This window comes from Chelonus insularis, unplaced genomic scaffold, assembly GCF_013357705.1.
Source record: "Chelonus insularis isolate UGA/USDA-ARS -01 unplaced genomic scaffold, ASM1335770v1 contig_493_pilon, whole genome shotgun sequence".
NCBI classification, from domain to species: domain Eukaryota; kingdom Metazoa; phylum Arthropoda; class Insecta; order Hymenoptera; family Braconidae; genus Chelonus; species Chelonus insularis.
In genome coordinates this window covers 803,096-824,813 of record NW_023276609.1, presented here as the reverse complement: position 1 = coordinate 824,813, position 21,718 = coordinate 803,096, and the positions used below count along the sequence as shown (strand labels likewise).

At 30.3% G+C, this 21,718-nt stretch overlaps 1 protein-coding gene across 1 annotated transcript in view; it reads right to left on the bottom strand.

Moving 5' to 3' along the window:
* Window positions 1-8,225: 8,225 nt before the first annotated feature.
* LOC118069914 (mannosyl-oligosaccharide alpha-1,2-mannosidase IA-like) overlaps window positions 8,226-21,718 on the bottom strand; it is a 177,781-nt gene continuing 164,288 nt past the window's right edge. The window contains exon 3 of the mRNA XM_035088263.1: window positions 8,226-8,523. Coding sequence (XP_034944154.1) covers window positions 8,266-8,523 — 258 coding nt within the window. The 3' untranslated portion in view covers window positions 8,226-8,265. The remainder of the gene's footprint in view (window positions 8,524-21,718) is intronic.

Below are 21,718 nucleotides of genomic sequence, written 5' to 3'. Positions count from 1 at the left end.
TAAAGGCCAAATTTATTTTTGCAAACTTTTTTTATCTTTTAAATAACTCAATCGATTTGTTTATATTTAGTTTTATTTTTCCTTGTCATTTAGATTTTCAATTAATTTAATAAACGTTTTAACTGACTTATAATTCTTTTTGATTTGATAACAATGAAAGAATTTTAAAAATAAAAATGAAACTCAACTATCCAACGCAGTTTATCTAAAGACTTTTTTCTCTAGAATGTTAAGAAAACACTGGGATTTAAGATGAGACTTTCAAGGAGATGTAGAATAAAAGAAGACAACGATTGAGTAGAAGGTATAAGGGATAGTCGAGGAGCAGTAAGATAAAGGAATCAGGTTGGGGTGAGATGTGCATAGGAATTATCGCAGTAATGCACGACCGGGAAAGCCTCGAAGAAGGAAAGAGGTATTGCGAATGGCACCGGAAGAAAAGAGAGAGGAGGGTGAAGAGAATAAAAACAGGTGGAAGATTGCAAAGGCACGTAAACGAGAAAGCGCCGTTGGTCGTTAAAGAAAACGTTAATCCTGACAAGCCAACCATCGTTCTTCAGTTCTACTCTACCTATTAGACCATCTCTTTTAGTCTTGTGCTGTCTTCTTTCCTTCACCTCTCAGTGTCTCGCTTCTTCGTGCGGCTTTTCCGTGCAGCTAATAACGCACCCGGTAAGTTTTAATGAAAACGTCATATATCATGTTGCAGGGCATTGATATTCGCTTTCAGCTGGCTCGTTGTGAGAAAAAAACGACTCTTTTGAGGGGGTTGAAAAGTAATATGAACTGACAAATAAAAGATGAAAGGATGAAAATAAAATGTTTGTTGTTTTGAGTCTCGACGTTATGTCATTATTTTTGAAAACTGTTCTGTTCTTGTAAGGATATTACATATATTACACTACCATTGAATTGATTAAACTGTCACGTTTATTTTTATTACTTTCACTGTTGCTGTTGTCTCATTTTCTGAGAGAAAAATGGAAAATTATGAATGGAGAAAATACATTATTAATGATGCTAGTCTAGATAATCAAATTCTTTTTTTCATTGTTTCAAATAAAAGGTTAATGTCAAATTAATTTGATATGTTTATTGAAAATATTAACTTTATAATTAGCCGCTTAAATTGGAATACTGTTTAAAAATACTTCATTTTTTTTCTTCCAATTAAAAGAAATTTGCATATTAAAATTAATGATTGTATTTATTTAAAATTTATAATAAAGATTATATTATTTTTTTTTAATAAAAACTATGAACTCATTGAAAGCTTTTAAAATAATGCATTCAAAAATTTCAACTATTCATATTATTAAAAATTCAGGTATAAATTTTAAAAACATTTTTCATTTTTCTAAAAACTATCGTATAATTTTAAAATTCATCTATATCAATACAAAACCACTTTGAAAAATTTTCGATGGATGAGAGTTTACCATGTAATGCACATCTCAAACATTAACACACGTGTTTAATGCATGATTTTTCACCATCAAACAATCTATTTTTTTTTATTCCAATTATTTATTATTTACTTGAAATATTTTATGCACTTGAAAACAATGAACAATTTCCTTTGTATGATGTAGTGATAATAAATATGTCAAGTTGAATATTCATCGTCCATTCAACATAAAAATAAAAAAATTCTCATTAGTAATTTTGAGATCTAAACGTCAAGTGTCAAATAACATTGAATATTTTTATAATATATATATATATATTTATAAACGTCAGATCAGGGGTTAAATAACATTGAATATTTTTTTCTGATGAACTAGAATGAAAGCGACAGACGATGAAGGAAACATTTGGTAGATTAAAATATTATTCATAGATTTTACAAGGATGTAGTGTCGGTAAATTGGCAAGTGATTATTCTGGAACGATGCCAAAGTAGTCTTTTGGTGATAAAAAGAATTAGAAGAAGGGTTAAAGTGAGAAAGAGCTTTATAAAAAAATAGGATTATATTTAGAGGCTCACGATCTTTTTCTTAGAGTGAAATTACATCACGGAGCAATAACGAGGGAGCAATAATAGCGAGTGGTAAACGTAAAAGTGTAAGAGGAGGGTGAAATGTTGAAGGCAAAAGGGTGGTGGGTATGAACATCTTCGAGCTGAAAGTTCGTGTGGATATCTAAAGACGCAATAACTGAGAAGTCGTGTCTCTTTCTTCCAATCTTTCTCAAAATCCTTTTTCCGACTGTTGTTTTTGACTCTTTTTTCTTTCAGCTGGCTTTGAAATCCGCAATAAAGACTGCACACTAAGAGACGAAGAGAGTAAAAAAGTTAGCTGAAAAAACATAATAAAATAGGAAAAAATATAGAAAGAAAAATGAAGAACGAGTTTCTTGGTCAACGAGTTTCTTGGTGAGTTTTTCAACGTCAGGCTTTAATTTGTTCCAGAGTTAACCTTCTACTTCTTTTCTATTTCTTTGCTTTTACAAAAATTCCGAATTACTTCTAAACTGAGTATTTGAAACGCTATTCATAACCACTTCACAGTTAAGTTTACAAAGCAAATTTTGGCCAGGGGTAATGAGTTTTCTAGATCGTCTACGTATAGTCTTTGAAATAAATCTTTTTTATTTACTACAGAGAATAAAGTTGTTTAAAAGAATTTTTAATTATTGTTTTTTTGTTATTTAGATTTTATTTATTTCTTTAAAATCCACTTCTAGAAGTAATCAAATAAAATTTAGGATTCAGGATAAAATTATTACATTCTTTGAAAGTTAAATAAATCTAATTAAATTATTTTTAAAACATCTCACTTTCAATAATTAATTCAAAATGTTATTATTCGAATTTCATAATTTCGGAGTAGAAGATTTAATTTTTTCATAATAATATTGACACAATATAAATTTGTTTCAGAATAACAGATTATTATGTTTATTTTTTATTTTTGTAAAATTTAATTATTAAAAATTTTTTTTATTATACTTTTTATTATATTTTGTTTTTATATTCATTTTTTAATTTTATCTTAAAAAATGAATTACAAGATTGCAATCTTTCACAATCTTCATTAATGTAATACAATGTTAAAACTAAATTTTTTCTACTGAATAAATGTCAAAAGTAGAAAATATATCTTATCTCTCCAACTCTCTATAGAATAAAATTAAAATATTATAAGCATAAAATACCTTCTTATTTTTTTTTACCTAAAGCTTATCACTATTAACTTTAACGTCTAAATTGTTCGCGTAACATAGTCGTGTTTGATAATGAATCTGAGCAAAAAAAAGGGTACGAAAAAAAAAGAGAATAAAGAAGTTGGCGTTATAAAGACATTAAACTCATGCTTTAGATAAGCTTAATACGTTGGTGGCTCGATGACATCGAAGCTTTGCTCAGTGAATGTATATATTTCTTGATGCTGTCTAGTCCTCTTGTCGCTAGACTGAATCACAATTTATGAAGCTGATGAGAGAATCCTGGTCGCGAGAATCCGCGAGCTAACGACCGTATGTTATTTTATCGCGTCACGTGAGAATATAAAGCTCAAGTCAAGTAATTTCTCTTAATCCTAATCGTCTAATTTATTTCACACGTAATTGCTGCATATCAGATAAATAGGCACATTGAAAATGCGTGGAATTCTATCAAGAGTTTTCTCATGCAAACACAACTTCATGGGATTATCCCATGACTAACAACTTTGACGATGAGGATTTTAATGATTCCAGACAATGTTGGCCCACCAGATACACTCTTGATATACACCCGGATACGTCAACATCTAATGCTTCCGGCGGTTTGGTTTGATACAGTAGCGACTGCTCCAGTGAGGTTGCTGGTTTTTTTGGGTGAAGCTTTTACCATGAAAATTTTATGAAATTCGTGAAACTTAAACATGTAATAAACCATGATCTTATTTCAATGATGTATACTCTTGATTGACATTGAATAAAGTACTTGTCAAATTCAGTCTAGCCATCTTCACAATGTCAATCATGCTTGCTTTTATAGGTGAATTGAAGTGACGTAATTAAAAAAGAAGGATAATGCATCTGACAGTATTTTCGATGTGAGATTTTCCATGAAATTGGATGATAATTTGCAGTGAATCGTTAGTTATAGGATTAATTATTTTAGGATTTGATACTTCAAGTAAAGACTTATTTATGCATCGTAGAGGATGTTTAATCCTTACTTATTTACTGTAAGAATACTACAAAAATTTTATTTTCGATGTAGTGAGGTATATTGGAAAATTTATTACGTCTCTTCTATTCTATTGGTCTAATCCATAATTATGCATACCATTCTTTTATTTCCTTGTTTAAAACCATTGATCCATAAGAGTCTAAAAATAAATCATTCTCTATCAAATTTACCTCCAACAAATGACTGCAAACTTGAAATCACCATCAACGTCATGCACCAATAACTTGTAATAGTTCTATAGCAGATCGAAGATTTTCAATTCATTAGAATCTAAGTATCTCACATTCAAACTTCCCTATTCATTCCACTGCGATATTCTTTCTATGATTACTATGCTGATCACCTCCTCACCGAGAACATGAAAAAAAAAATATTAAAAACAGTGTAAGAATATTTTTTTTATTTTCTAATACATTCGATCGTATTAACGATAACACCTGCAAGCACATGTACTGGATAAAAAATGTACAGAACGAGTGGAGGATTATCACAAAATCGGACAGTATCGATGCCTAAAGCGATGTGCGTATAAAGTATATTAAAGCCCTGCAATTACGAAAATACTGGGTTGAACCCTGGAAGGGATGTATCAAAAGAGAAGCGTGCAAACGATCTTGCTTGTTGTTACCATCTTGTCTCGTCAATCTCATTGGCTCCAATTTCATAAGTGATCTTCATCTCAGCCATACGGTTGTCATTCAATCAAACTGAGCTTGACTTGAATGGAAATATCGCCTCAGGTAAGTTGAGAGCTTAATGATATCATTGATAGCTCTCATACATTGTATGCATGTAAATTATTGTGTTACTAAAGTGCTCAGTTCATGCAAATTATACAACATCATCTGTGTCGAAGGGAAATGCGTGTGGAAAATGTTCAGAAGATGATCTGATTATAACTTTCAAAGTTGCTTGCAAATTGTGATAAGGAAAGTTCTTATGACATCGATACAAAGATACTTCCAGCTTTACTAAGTGCAAGTGAATGATACTGTAAAAGTGTAAAAGGATTTTTTATTTTACTTTTTTATCTCTTTTTGTCTTCTGAGTTCCTCTTTATTTTTTAGATTGTAATAAAATAGTGGCACCAATGATGACAAGAATAATTAACGTGTTAGAAACACTTTTTTCTTCATGCATATCATTTGATCAAGTCAACTTTAGTGCACAGGTGAAAATTGTGTTTAATTAATGGAAGTTAAGAAGAGATTAAAGAATAGAGAAATAGATTTCCATATATACTGTTGAATGAAAAACATCTGTGATGCAAAGTCTTATGTAGCTCCAAAAAGTTGGAATGAATTTTGACTTGAATAAACCAATCTTTAAATTAAAGTTTTGGTATTTTATTGAAAAGATCTCTGTTATTTTCTATTTTTTAATATTGTTTATTAATCTTTAATTCATTTGATCTGCTAAAAAGCTCTTATATCATAAAAATATTATCCTGTATAAAATAAATTAAATAAAATGATGATAAAAAAAATTTTTTATTTCAACATTCAGATATTCAAGTGATATTGATATATCAAATCTACTTCTAGGCAGCTTTTTAGTGAAAAACATTTGAAAAACTTTAATAAAAAAAAAAAGTGGCATCAAGTTTTATTATTAATAAAGAATATGCAATAAATTTTAATTAACGCGTTAGTTGCATTTAAACTCACAGTTTACTGTATAATTGAAAATAAAAATTTATCACAGTTCTAAAAGTTTTTAATAGTTGATGAATAGTGAATATTAAAACGTCCAAATAAATATTTTTTGTTGTCAACTTTATATTTAGTAATAAGATTGATTAATTTAGCATGAATTTGACTCTTCGTTATTATTCATAAATTTTATTTGAAGATGATTAATAAAACTACCCAACTACAAGTGCTGTAATGAGAAAAAAAATCGATTAATATTTAATAGATCATTAGTTCAAAAATGTCTATTTTAACACACTCTTATTAATGTTCAATGAACAATTATTTAAATTGCAAACAATTTAAATTACAATTAACTCAAATTAATTATTGATTACTTCAAAATAAATAAAGCAGTGTAAAAAAGAAGTACATCAATATCATGAATAATGAATTTTTATTAACCATAAGTTTAATTATTCTACATACCATAATTGCATAAAAAATAATTGGTAACAAAAAGTATCAAATAATTATTTATAAATTTAAATTATTTATTTTGTTTCACTTGTAATTAATTAATATTTATAAAAAAATTTAATTGTTTAATTTTTTATTCATCACATAATAACAGTAATTGCTATTGTTTGAGATTCATATTAAATTAATACTATTTATAAATTCTCTAATGCAACAGTAAACTCATCAAAATGTAATAAAAAACCGTAATTGGTTATTTTTAATATTTTATTAAAAGCTCAGGTAATATGCTTTTGTGTCTAACAATTCTATTGAATTATAATATTAAAATCATCAGCAGTTGTTTATATCAAGATTATATACTTGATCATAAGATATAATTCCAAATGAACAAAAGTGATTAAATAAAGTTCTGCAGCTACTTGAAACGGATTTTTTGCTGATTTGCAAAATAATTTATTTTCTTATAAAGAGAAACCTGTTTTTTAATGTTTTATTTACATTAATCTCTAGTCTAAATAATTAATTGATTAAACAATTTCTTTTTTTAATGCATAAAAAATATATATTCATAAATTAAAGTACAATTTTTTCATCTCAAAATAAATGCAAATTTAGAGAAGACACTTAAGCGACACTAATCAATTTCGCAGAAACTTTAACAGTCAGCATAAAATATTTTAAGATTTTATAAAGTTGCTTGAAAAATGATAAAACAAGTTTTCCAAGAAGATTTCACTATTCTTGAGTGCATGGAAAATAAATAAAACGTTTTGTGGAGAATTCTGCGAAACATTCAACAAAGTATTGTACACTATTTCAGCAAAACTCGTTTAGAAGTGGACAAAAGGTGGTGTCAGAGTTGACGCTTACATAGCGTGACCGTTGTGTCAACGTACGTTTTACCTGTAACACCATCACCGTCGTTTCTTTTGTACCTTACAGTGATATTCGTGCTTGGTTAATACAAGAAGTTATCCACTTGGAAATCCGCTCTAATACCGAGGGTACGGTTACAAACTTCAGGGTAAACTGAGTGGCCAAGTTTTGCGTACGAACATAGGGAAAATAGACGAATAGGAAACTACGATAGAGCTTTCCAGATTTTCGCGAAAATTCGCGAGTGAAATTCTATAATGGGCAAATGTTGTGAAATACATTCCATATATTCACTCGAATTCACTTGCTCAAGGCTATGCAGTGAAATCATATTGATTTACATCACGAATGATATGCGCTTATGGAAGTCAAACTCTTTGCTATTCTTCACTATTAGCATAACGCAAATTTCATACTGATAATTAGAGTGTCTAGTAAGTTGGTAAAATATTAAACTCAGTAGAAGTAGTCTACTTATCATCATCATATTTTTGATATTTATTTAAAATTGGTTTTGAGTTGAAAAAGTCACTGAATAGACTTTTGTGCTTTTTTTTTGAGAAAAGAAATCAGATTTTTCGAATATTCGAGAAAATTTACAATCGCTTCTGGCAATTTTCTATCTCATTTGTCACTTTTAACGAATATATACTAAAAGCAAAAGCTGTGGGGAAAGAAAATATATCCAGAAATAATTTTCTCTTCAACAAAAATATATTTTGTATCTCTATTTAAATAAAGTGACATGATATCAAAGGAAAAATATGAGAAATTTGCTTTTTGGCCTAATAAATACGAAAAGAATAAATATAAATATTAAAAAATACCTTCCTAATAATTTTACTACTTTTTTCTTCATCATTTATAAATATTCTAAACTATAAATTTAATTACAGTGAAATGCCATACTTTCTCCAATTTGATTTCATTAGATTCAATTAAACCTGATTTGATTTCGACTTCCTACTTAACTAAGCTTCAGTAGATACTACTGAGTTCTATCAAATCTGATTCAAATTCAGGTATTGAAGGCACTGATTGAGTGTAATTCAAGGCAGAATCAATAGGAAATCATTGAAGGAAGTGACTGGAATGTCACCAACAATCAAGTAAATAATAAATAGTCAAAAAACTTACCACATCGAAGTCAAGATTTGCAGCTATCCAGTCACGTCCTTGTTTGTATTCATCATGGAGGCCCATAATGTAGAGTGTGTCGAGGCCATCAACGATGCTAGCACCCATGCTTGAAGCTCCAAAAATGCTGGCACTGTGTCCTCTCTTACTGATGGGTCTGAGCTCATTTTTGCCCCAGGCGTATCTCACATAATTGTCCCATCCAAATTTCATCATCTGCCAAAATAAAAAATACATGAGAATGACAACTAGAAAAAAGATTAATGTAATACATAATTCCATAGCTTGTGCACTGAGAAACAAATTGACTGTGAACGAGTAATATTTTTTTCAGCCTATGAAATCAAAATTTTTGAATCGACATGATGACATTTTTATAGATTCAGTTCTTAAAGCAATATTTTATTGCAAATATTTTCAATTCTTTTTTTTTTTAACCAAATAAACATTTTTTTCTCAATGTGTAGGAAAAATATTATACATGTACATATTATATGACATTTTTTATTCATCCTTTTCCTCCCTGACTCTTCTCTCATTTCTATCCTTTTGGTTTCATAGAAGCAAAGCTTGATAAGAATTGGAATATCAGATGAAAAATAAAGGAATAGAAGTGTCCTCAATAAGCTTTTATCTCGTTAGAATGCTTTTCTCAATGATTAAATTCTTGCTCTCAAGTGAGAAAAGAGCTCGTACAGTATACCGCTAGATCTTGTCTTTTAACACGTAAACAACGGCATGTTTCAATGAAAATTCACGAGGTAAATGTGTTTCCAACGCGACCAACACGTCACCTTGTTTATACTTGGGAAACTTTAGCCTCGCTCTTAAGTTTTCAAGTACTACCAACTCGCTCTTGGTTTTGTAGAAGAAACTTTACCAAACCATACATATACCTTATTACATAGCTATGTTCGTAATCGTGTCACGTGCATCGGCGATAATTGCCGGGTCTTTGGTGTAGATATGCCATATACGTATTGAAGAAAGTAAAGTGAAAGACAGAAGAACGAAATGTGAGAAAATAAAATCCTTCAATGCTTTAATAAGCTATCCTAAATATGTTACTAAAAATAATATAGAATTAAAGGATAATTATATCCAGCAAAAAAGTTATAATTGTTAATAATTAATGTTTTTTTGGGAGTTGAGTGAAGTTGGAATACTTGGTCCGAAGTTGGTATCTCCGGAATTAGCCCAACTATTTTGATACTGTTTGTACTTCAAGTGCACGTTTCATACTTTGGCTTAAAAACATCGTAAATTACATCACTATGTGCTTATATTTAAAAAGGTTTTGTCATGGGAACAATTTCATCAGAATATTTAACATTTTTTATTTCAGATATTTTTGTTTGCTAAACATTATCAAAATATTAAAAGTATTCAATTTGTTTAAACTAAAGTCTATAAATTATTTACAACAATAATTTGTACTTCAAAATTTCAATTGTATAAAGAAAAACAATTTGATTTCCTTATTTCTCTGAAAGATGTTCAATTGTGATTTCCTTTTGAAATATAGTTATTAGTAATTCAATTTAAAATATTTTTTTACTGCATTTTTTCAACGATCAAACGAATTCATACGTCAAGTTTTTTATAACCATGAGTAAAAAATCATCTTCTTTTTAAAAGCGTAAAGTAATCGCTGAGCTTGTAAAAGAAAGCGACCGTAGAGAATTAAATTGACGTTAAAGGTATAATCACTTACACGCTCGTTTAAAAATTTTACAATATAAGAAATGAATTCATCTATTGGTAAGATAATTTGCTGAAATAATTCAATTACTTGAGGAACATTTATTGACAAAAAAAAATATTTAAATATATCTTTATTATAAATTATAAATAATTTATCAACTTTTTAGTATTGAATTATTTTTTAATTAATAATTTGAAATAGGTGCTTTTGATAAGAACAAACGACTTACTTAAAGAGATGTAGTGAAAAAGAAATAGCATTAATTGTTTTTTTAATTTAAATAATAGAACCCCAAGTATTTCGATTTTATCCTAATTGTTATTATCTTGAATGCATGAAATTTATTATCTCCATCCTTTACTACCGACACTAACGATTGTTAGTCGTGTAATTGTGGCTAATTTGTACAAAGAAATAGCAGTAAATACAACGTAAAAGGCAAATGCACGTCCAGTAGGTTTGTGTTGCAAGCTTCAAGTAATCTGGTTAGTGTCCACGTTGAGATTAAACCATTAGCTTGGTTCGTGTGTTCGGTAAGAGAACGAGGTAAGAGGAAACACAAGTGAACAAAGATAAAAAGGGAAAAAGTAAAAGAAGCTGAGTTACTCAAAGTAAAGTTTTAATTCGTTAGAATGAAATTTTCTAAATGTCTGTTATCCTTTGTGTAAAAGTAATCATTAGAATATAAATTTCAATTTTTATTTTTAACAGTTTTACTTGAATCTATAGAAGACAATTAATTGAACTGATAGCATACTCCAGCATTATTGTATTGATCAATAATAAAAATAAAAAAAAAGTTCAAATGATTGTGCTTTCTCTTTACTTCATTCTTCTTCTTTTGTATAAACTTCATTTTTTCCTTCTTTTTCGAACGTTCAATTCAAAGAGAGCTCATCTCATTATCTTGGACTCTTGGAGGCTGACGATGCTAATAGGAAAGCAGATGGAAGTGCGATTTTACTACCAATTTTTCTTGTTCGCTAAGCGGAAAATTACTTTCGCTTTTCTTTTCCTCATATAGATCTCCATAAAGAGGTGGACAAGCTTCCAAACAACTCAGAAAAATCTCCAAAGACATATCCTACTTGGCGTAGAGAGGTCTTCTACATGGAGCAACGCCTCCAATTATATATTCTCTCTTGTCTTCAAAAACTTTCAGCTCCCTACAGCTATTTGTATATTTAATAAACATAGAAAAATCTATTTTAGAGAAAAGTTGATATGATTGAGGCAGATTCAATTTATTTTGATGATCTTACTCATTTTCTAAGAACTTTAGGTGCTATTATTTAGAGCAACATGAGTCATGTGAATAGTTTCTTAGTATTTGAGATAATACTATTTCCGTTGGAGTATTTCAAAAATAAAATAACACCATTCTAATCATGTTGCTTTTCAATAAATAATTTAATGTGAATTTTTATTTAGAAAAATCGAACAAAAGTAACTCTTGGAGCTATAAATAAGGATCAATGCTGCTGCGATAGCTTGAAGATGAATCCAAATTGGGTCAGCGGGCTGGCTTTGATAGCTTAGCTGTGACAAGAGGAGTATCATTGCGAATTTATAGCACCAAAAGCCTACTTTGAGCTAATTACCAAATTTATTTATAGCAAATCTAACTTTAAAAACCCAAAATCACTGACTATCTTGTTAGAATAAACTTTGAATATGAGAAAAAAGAGGAATTTGGTGATGAATGAACTTGCAGGTTGTTAATCATTAGTCGACATGAATAAAAGGTGAGCAGAGAAGCTCACAAGGCGTCATGGTGAGATGTATATTGTCTACCAAACACACATGGTCCATCACCTCTCTCTTCCTTGTCGTTTCTCATGTCTAGAGCCTGAGGTATAATTACGTCTTTGTTTATCATTGTTAGACGAGGGAGGTATTGTGTCTCAGCTCAGGTTAATAGCGTGAATTAATCTTTGCTTAAGCGATGAGACTACTGGTACTAACAGCATCCCTCTCTATATTCGCCAAGATCCCTGCGGCCTAAAAGCGTCATTCTACGTATTTACCATTCCACTCACCTTCCTTCGTCTTGTTATATTCGTTAGTAGATATATAGTACACGAAATCCTGACTCAAACTACATCAGCGTCAACGCGTTCTCACTCTCAATGTCTTTTCGTCCGTCCTAACTAACGCCTCATTATGAGGAGCCCATTTCATTGTCCCAACGTCTCTTATTCGGGCCACCAGACAATGAGAGTGTTGGCTGAGGATAGAAGAAAGACATACACACCGACGAGGGAAGCGTTTTACGGTAATCCGAGTGGCAAACAGGGTGAGAAGAGAAATATAAGAGAAATCTCCACTGAAAGAGGTGAGCTTTCAAGTCACCAGCTAAGAAGGTCTGTTAATTGTGCTGAGACCTACTCACTGATAGATGCTATACTGGCTTCATCATGATTGTTAATTGTGTTTAGCCTGGCTGTTATTCATTCGGGCGCTTCATCTCGTTTTACGGTTAACCGAACTTCCTGAGTGCAAATTTCGTAACGATCGATTGCACTTCCGGACTGATGAACGCTTCCTCTCTGTTGCCGCAATGGATATGTCGATACTCTATACTGTTTCTATACAAAGCACCGTTAATTATTGCCGATAGACATTTAGTCACTCGATATTTTCATAGTAAACAACCTTTGTTACCACCAGCTAACGATATTCTATGGCTTTCGATTGCTGGTCGAATATAACTTTGTCTTGGATGTCAGTAACATTTGATCATTACTCGAAATAATCATTTTTGAAGTTGCGATGGAAAATTTTGGCACAATGTTTGAGATTTATACACTTTCACTATTACCAAAAAAATACACAAGTTGATCTGATGACAATAAATTTTTTTTATGAATGATTATTTCTCAAAAGATATGAACATTGTATCAAATTTATTGACAAATATTTCCAAGACTTTATAATGCATTGAAGTAGGGCAAATTGGGATTAAATCATTTCCGGGTTAAAATAGGTCCTCACAAAAAATGGCAAAAACTTTTTGTACTCCTGACGGTTTAAACACTGATTTATTCATTAGATTGTTTATCACTGAGATTAATCAAGTAAATGGTGAGATAGGGAGTATTTTTATGATGATTAATAAAATTTTGCAATCAGTATTAAAAAAAAACCGTTAAACAATGAAAGGGAAAATATAGATTGATTTATTACATCATTATTTCGTAAAAACATCCAACAATAAATTATTTGATTGATGTCAACTATTATGTAGTCTGCTGTTGACCGAATAAAAATTAATTCATCATACTTTTAATATTTTTATAAGCATGAAAATGGTTTAAATGTGATGTTATAAATTTCATGATACTTATCAGGGTTACACAAAAAATCGAACCAATAAAATTTGAGAGAACTTAAACATGATGCTTTTGCTTCTAATCATCATAATTACAAAAATAGAGAAATATAATTTTATTTTAAAAAATAAAAAAACTTAAAAGATAAAAGTAAATAATGATTAGTATTTTTAAGTATATATGCTTGTGGATGCACTAGAGTGAGCAAACGTCAACATTACCTACCTTGATTTTGAAGTACGAATATAAGTTTGATGCTTCCCTTTGATAATGCAAAGTATATTTACTAAACAAAAAAAAAATAATAATAATAACCACAAACCTCTTTAATCTTCTCACGACGTTGGTTCGTGGTGTCATCTAAAGGTGGATTAGGTGGTTTAACACCGTAAACAACAACCATAGAACGAGGTGGTGGTGCAACTGCTGAAGATTGTTCAAGGTAATCAGCAGGTCTATGTCTGACATTGACAGGTCTTCTTATTTCATTTCTCAAGTGTTCTTGGTCTGAGATGGCATTTTCCTGCACCCAAGCAGGATTTATTTGATCAGCTCTGTCTTCAGGAATGACACCACGATCGACAACACTTGTCACTAGGTCACGACGTGTGATGAATGTACCAGTGAGTAAAACGATCAGCATGACTGAAAGCAGTCCGCTGATCGCTAACCTCTGTATTAACCGCATATCGTCAAGGCACTGACACCCCCACCAAGACCGGTTCTTAACCGGTATTTCGCCTTGGCTAGTCGTATTGGCGATCTAATTGGTCTTGGGGGTGAGTTATAGTTGTCAAAGACCACTAGGTCTTCGAAGATATTTCAAAAGACCAATTATACTTGTGGATAAGTTAACTGTTATGATTATTTAATGATAAAGCTCAGGTCAGAGTCAGTCACACTACTTGTCGACCACCTGTTGTTGTTCGTGACCTCACCAGAGAACCGTAACCAAGTGGTTGATGGTTGTCTCAACGGTCGCTGGCACGAGACTTCAAGTTACTCTCCACTTCCACTGGTTTCATCGATTTGTCAACGGTTGAAACTGTGAAAGAACACATTATGATATTTTATGTCATTAAAAATACATTCTAGACCACGCCTTATACTTGTAGGAGCTGTCGAGTTTGTCAATATGTGTTACCTATCGTTACTTTGATCGTAAACAGAATAAAAAAATTACTAGAAGGGTAGATTCTACTAGTACTTGATGACTTTATTTAAGTCTAAATAATTTTATATTATTGGAATCATGTCTTCCAATAATTATTAATTATTATAGAAATTTTTTAAAAATAAATAAATGTTGTAGATATGAATTAAATTTTTTATCAATCTTTAAAACAAAAAAATACTTCAAAGGTATAAATAGATGGTTTTATATCAACCACCATCATCAATTGATCCAATACAATCACACTTAATTGCATGCTCATAAAATGTCAATAGATTGGTGTTGAAAGGTTGCTATCGCTCAATTCATTTCACTCATTGAATTATCTTCACACACAATTGAAAAAGAATCAAGTATTTCATATATGGTGCAGCGACAAGTTAACTGAAAGACACGATTTTCCACCTCATTGCCTTTTTATTTAAGAATCAATAGTTATAAAATCTATACAATCACTCAGCTGAAAATAGAGATACTTTTCAAGTTGTTTTATCGAGTTTATCTTTTACTCATTATTACGACCCTATTTGTTTCAATCATTTAGATAGACTAGATAAAATTTTATTTCATCTTAAATAGTGATACTTTTTTGTAAATTCATTAATCAAAGTAAATAATACAGATTTTTTTCAATATTAAGTAAGGAAAAATGAGGTTCGAATTGGGAACGAAAATTCCTCTTGTGGTCAATGGAATTCTCAGTTGGAATTAATGTGCTTGCCATAAATGGAGATGAATAGAACAAGGGAGAGAGAAATTCACTTGAAAATCGTGAGTGGAATGAGAAACTCGAAAACTTTGAGACATGCATGCAATTTGTTCTATTAGTCCAGTCATGATCTTCATGGAAGCCAGGAATCTTTGAGTATTGAAGTATAATTTATACTAAAATCAAAGCAAATTCCACTTTGACTCCATTTTGGGAGTAGAAAAAAAAGAATAGATAGATTTCGAAGTTTTATCGACTAGACTATATAAATAAATTCATATCAAGTAATGATTGTGCATTTTATTCTAAAAGTACTAGCCATTATAAAATTCTACTAAAGAGTACCTTTTCTGATTTTCCTTTTGCGATTCCAAATCGACTGCCGATATTTCTCTAAAGATACACGTAAGTAAATACAGAAAAACAGATTCAGCATATCTGTTGGTCGCATTCATTGCCCTGGAGTCTCGTTTACTGGAGTTGCTGACCACAGCTTGCTTAAATCCGTCTTCAGGGGCCGATATTGGAAAAAGCTTCGAGACTGAATTTTTTTTTCTACTTTTCTGCTTTGGAATGATAAAGAAAAAATGGCAAAAGTATTGTCGACGGTTTCATTCAACTTATTGGAAAGGAATTCGTCAATATTTTAGAAATTCGATAAATTGGATTCTTCAAGATTCTCAAATATTGAAAGAAAAAAATGTTCCATCATTTTCTTAACTTGAAAATTCTTTCGAAGAAGGCAAAGTCCTTTTTAATACCAACAGAACTAGAAGAGAACTTGAGATTTATTTTTTAAATATCTTGTTATTTTTAAAGGGAACATCACTGATTTTTCAGTCGTTTTAAATGATTTCATGTCAGAATAATTTTTTATATAAAAAATTTTCATTTCTAGCTGATACTCCTTTTCATAGATAAGTGTTAAATATTTTTATTCAACAATAGCAATTTTTTTTTATGTTAATCATCTTATAAATTTTTCTAATAACTTAGAGAAAAGCACTGTAAGTAAAATGTTCTTCAGTTGAAAGTAAAAAAAAATGTTACTAAAATTTGATATTTGTTTGAAAATAATAAAATTCAATTTATTGTATATGGTGTGCAGCAATGTTCCAGTTTTATCAACAGTCATAATCCTTTATACGTACTAGGAGATTTTCATCCCTGCCAAATCGTTTAGACGCCTAAACGACATGAGTTTAAAATAAAAAATGATGATCAACTCTCGTTGACAGGTCAATGGCCTAGATATAAATATAGGTGAATTCTTAAATGTCTGAAGTCTAAGCAATAAATAATAAATAATAAACTATCGATGTCACTAAAATTGGTATTATTTTGAATGAGCTTATCATTTATTTAAACTGGTATTAATATACGACCTTATTGCTAAAAATATTAGGAATACAATTTTTTCTATTCCTAATTAATTTTATATTATTATTCATAATAAAAATAATGTATTTAATTATTAAAAAAGATGATTATTATTTTAACTGATGCTTTTGTTACAAAGTTGCTTTAATTTCAAGCTTAAACTACTCCTGTTTATTAAAGTCAATTATTTTTATGAATTAAAGCAGCACAACCAGATAGGAATTCAATAACGTCAATTTATCACAGTTCAAAAGCAAAGCTACCTTCAAAATAGTTCAATGACATAATTAACGGGTTTGTTAAGCCATGTGTTACCTCTTGGAGACTATTACGACGTCAACAAAATCATTAGATATCCCTTAAGTTCTTGAATAGTGTCTCTTTAGCGTGATATTGATAACAGGATAACGAGTTGGCAAACTAACGTAACTGCAAACTGTACTCGTGGATTATAAGCGGCGTCTGGTGTCCGGGAATAAGACTGTGGGAGTTCAATTCATCTAAGTAGAACAGTGAAACTTGTATTAGTGTTGGTTTCCTCCAATTCTACTTGTTTTATTCAAAATTTCGTACTTATAGAAGAAACTTCATCGTGTGTGGGTCTGTCTAGGGTACGTCTTACAACTCAAAATTGAACAAAACAAAGGGTTCGTAGAGGTGGACTTGGAAAGGAGGGCGGCCTGTCAGGTTTGCACGAGTGATTCAAGAACTTGTGAGTAATTTCGGTGAATTCCACTAACAAACCAAGAACTTGAGGACTCCAAGGTGTCTCCGGAAGAGAGAACTGTTGATCTCAGCCTCGTTAGGCTTCTTAGATAACAAAATTCAAGTTGAATGTCTGGTTAAAATTTGATTAATTTAATTCCCCTTAAAGATGTTAATGTGTGGATTTGTGTTCGATTATTCATTTTGCCGACTTTATTATTTATTCAAATCTACTATTTATTCAATCAAATTAACAGTTTTCCAGAGCAAATATAAATATATTAGTCCTGTAAGGGTATTTTCTACCAAGGTTTTTTTATGTAAAATGACACAGTGATTACAAAAAAAATATATTAATATTCAATAAACTTTAATACAACTATTAAAAATACTTTTTGTTAAAACTTATCATCAAAACGTGCTAATCTGTTTTTTAGTGTTATTCAACATAATATTATTGGAAAAGAAATCCATTAAATACTATTTGTTGAACTCATTTTGGAGCCCAATGTTGAGAAACTAAACACACAAGTGCTAATGGCTTTTTTGCGGGTTCTCCTAGAAGAAGAAAAAATACTGAGTGATTTAATAACTCAATAAAATTTATTAAATAAATAAATCTGACGAGTAAGAAGCTTTGATAATTTTTTTCTTTTTTTTTTAGTTAATTAAAATAATTAGAAGAGTGAAATAAATTTATCTAGTATAGTGGAGTGAAAATATATTGTCCGGATTTAATACTTTATCACGTCGTTAACAGACTAATTCGAGTGAGAAATAGCAAATCAGTTTCATACGTTTCTCGTATTGTTCACAAGGAGTTATATGACTTGGTGGAATACAAGGAGCAGAGAGAATTATTATCCAAGCAGGTTTATGTCACATTAAATAGCTTCTAGATCTCTCCTAGGATAGTTAATGTGCACATTAGATATCTCAAGTAGTAATGACAGTCACTCTAGTAATTAAAAAGGAGAAAAATTAATACAACCAATTATTTAGCATCAAGTTATTTAAAATTCATTTTTGATTGATTATTTAACGTAAAAAGTGTTTTATTATAATTCTTTCAGCAACTTAGGATAACATTTTAATATTTTATATTTTCAATAACACTCATTAAATTCTCAATTTCATGTCTAGGAATGATAAAAAAAAATTATTCTAAAACTTTGATGTTTATTTATGTGGTATCAGTTCATTCATAAACTCCAAATGATATTGATTTGAAATTTGACACAATTGTAGAGTTAATCTGACATAGTTATAAATTTTTTCATTAATAAAAGATTAAAAAATTTTTTTTTCCTTATCAATAGGAGTAGAAGAAGTTTTATAAGTGAAAATTCCTTAAAATACGTTTAATTCTATTTCAGGATTCAGCATTAAGTTTTTTTATAATAAAAGTTGAGAAGCACGTCTTTGTTTTTATCAGCTTGAGTAAAGTTCTGTATGAAAGAGTAGTTATCGGAGATCTTTCAGAGTTCATCAGTTGACCGAAATAAAATAATATATAAATATATGTACGTGGAGTAATTTTTTAAGTACAAATTACTACATTCTATTAAAAATCATGGAAAAAATAATCACCATTTCTTCTACGAAATAAATACACAGTAATAAATTGTACTACTAGTTGTAGTAGTAATTGGTACATGTTTTTCTTCTAATATAATATCATTATCTAATACATAAAATATTTTTAAAAAAACTAGTTTGTGTAAAGGTGGTTTTTACTTGGATTGTTACGATGGTAACGACTGCATAAATTATTTTTACATAGATGTACGCTAGTCTCTTTAGTCTCAGTCGTAAACTAAACATGAACAAATCAGTACGTATAATCTTCAAAACGTTGTACAGTATTAATGTCCGGTACTGTACACTGTAAATCGAAGGTGTGTCAAAATCCGTAGGTTGTTTAAGACACTTTGGATTTACAGTGCAGCAGTATCCAAGCAAGATAGAATATTTATTTGATTGAAGCCGAGGAAAATGTCGGTGGAGTGTCGGATTATTTCATGTTCTTGTTAAACGAATAAGAGAAATGTCTCAAGGAGACCAATTTGACCATTACTCCGTTGAGTGTCGTTTACGAAGTCCAAGCATTCTCGCCACGTTTTTTATCCTATCCATCGGGATTCGCATCACGAACTCTTCTGGGAACGTATCTCCAACGACAAGCACGTTTTGCTCGATGTGTAGTTGCAAGATCGTTTCGTCGTCAAACTTTTCATTTTCTTTCTCCGCTGATTTTCCCGTTCTTTGAAATTTCCCTTCACCTGCAAACTACTCAGATCGACGAAGCAATAATAGACACCGGAAGTAATATACCAATGATCCTTCACCGTCATTATATCATGAACACACATGAGAACCACTTTTGGGCAATCGTATCGTGGTAGGAATTTAAATTTTGCAGTAACTTTCTTCAGTATCGAGAAGCACTGACAGAAAGCAATTGATAGTACAGACTTAAAAAAGATAAAAAATGCAACCTGTTGGCTTTGACAATTTACCGCAGATTAATTCTCAGCTTTCTATTCCGTATCGCTACATTTCGAAGAAGATTGGCGGAAGGAGAAGATGAAAAAGAGGAAAGTAAGAGAAATATAGTAGCACGAGGTAATATTGCCAAGATCGATGAGTCACTCTTGGTAGCGTCTTTTACCGCACCGTTTCGTTCGCAAGCGTTCCTCGTTAATCCAAAAGCCGTTGCAGTTAAATGGCAAAGAAGAACTTTCACGTGCTTCTCCACTCTCAATCCCTAAGTCGTTGATATATATGCATTACTTTCGATGAAGAGCTAAATTTTCTATCTAAATCTCATCTGACCTTCTATTCCAAACCTATTAGATTATTCCATCAATAATATACGCCTCCTTGAACCAGTTCAGACACTAAGTCACTCTGTTTTATAAAAAAAGAGTTGACTAAAACTTTTCTTAAGGTTGGATTTGAATGGATGATTTATTTTTTTATTAATTTCCATTAAGAGGATTTTATCGGATTTAGTTTTAATGGTAATCGCTAGGGGATTATCGTCGTTAACGTTATCATAAAGCCATGAAAAAATGGATTTTGACAGTTTAAGAGAAATTAAATAATTTCGATTTCATTTTAAAGTGAATATGCCATCAAAGTCTATGCATATTTTCTGACAGGTTTGTGCGCATTGTTAAAATTAAAATTGCTACTAAGACGTTGTAATAATTTACTGCTATGCTGCTGTGAATCGAAATTACGGCTTAAGAAATCTAAATCCGACTTTGTTGAGTAGGCTATTATTTTAAGAGAATTTTGTTCACTTGAATTAATTTTAGAGAAGGAATCTGCATGACAAAACTTCGTTTCTTACGGTAAATTTACCATAATTTTCCTTTTTCTTTTAATAGAATTGTTATTTTTTATTCTCGTATTGCATTATAAGTATATCACACTGAGGTACATACACCTATGTTTCTACAAATCATTATTTATTTTTAATGAAAGAATTTATTAAAGATATGATTAAATAATGTAAAGTCATCTATGTAGAAGATATGAGAAATGTAGGATAAAAAATAATAAATAGTCACGCAAAAGTGCGTGCAATGTTCAGTTTCACTCTGATAAAGTTACCAATTTTTTATACTGACACTATCATAAATTTTCATAGATCATAAAACTGATGTGAATGCATAAACTTATCACCGATTTCATTCATGATCCACTTTATTATTGATGTGCGGAATATGAACATGATCGGAATTAAATACCGAATATTTTATATATTTCATGCATTGAAACATTAGTTGGGATATTCGCTTTAATTAGTCATTATTATTTTTCTAATTAAAATTGATTCATTATGCATAAATCAATATTTTGCATTAATCTGCGAAATTGTTTACGAATGAAAGATTCAGAAATTTATTAATATTTTATAAGTCATTAGTTCGCATTGATTGATTGCTAATAAACTTGTTAGATTTATTGAGGTAAATGATATCCAATTGCTTAAAAAAAAAAATATTTAAACAATTATTTACAATAATAAATAAATAAATTTTACAAAGTTGGAATACTATGTTAAATAAATTTTTGACGTCAGATGATTTTTACGTCAATTCTCTAGAGCAAAATATAACAGTATCTCTTTTATTTGAAGCTAAAAGATTGAAAGTGCTTTAAAGGGATGTTAATGGAATACTAGAGTTTTGCCTAAACAAAGATGAGTACACTATCAACAACAGTATTTCACTTGCGACATAAGTACAGAAGCATAGATATTGCTTAATAGAAGTTCATAACATACGCGTATATAAACGTGACCAACCACAATGTAACACCCTAGTAGTTTGCCAAACTAACGAAGCCAAACGTTCGAGGCTAATTAAAGGACTCGAGTTCTCGCGCCCTGCAGC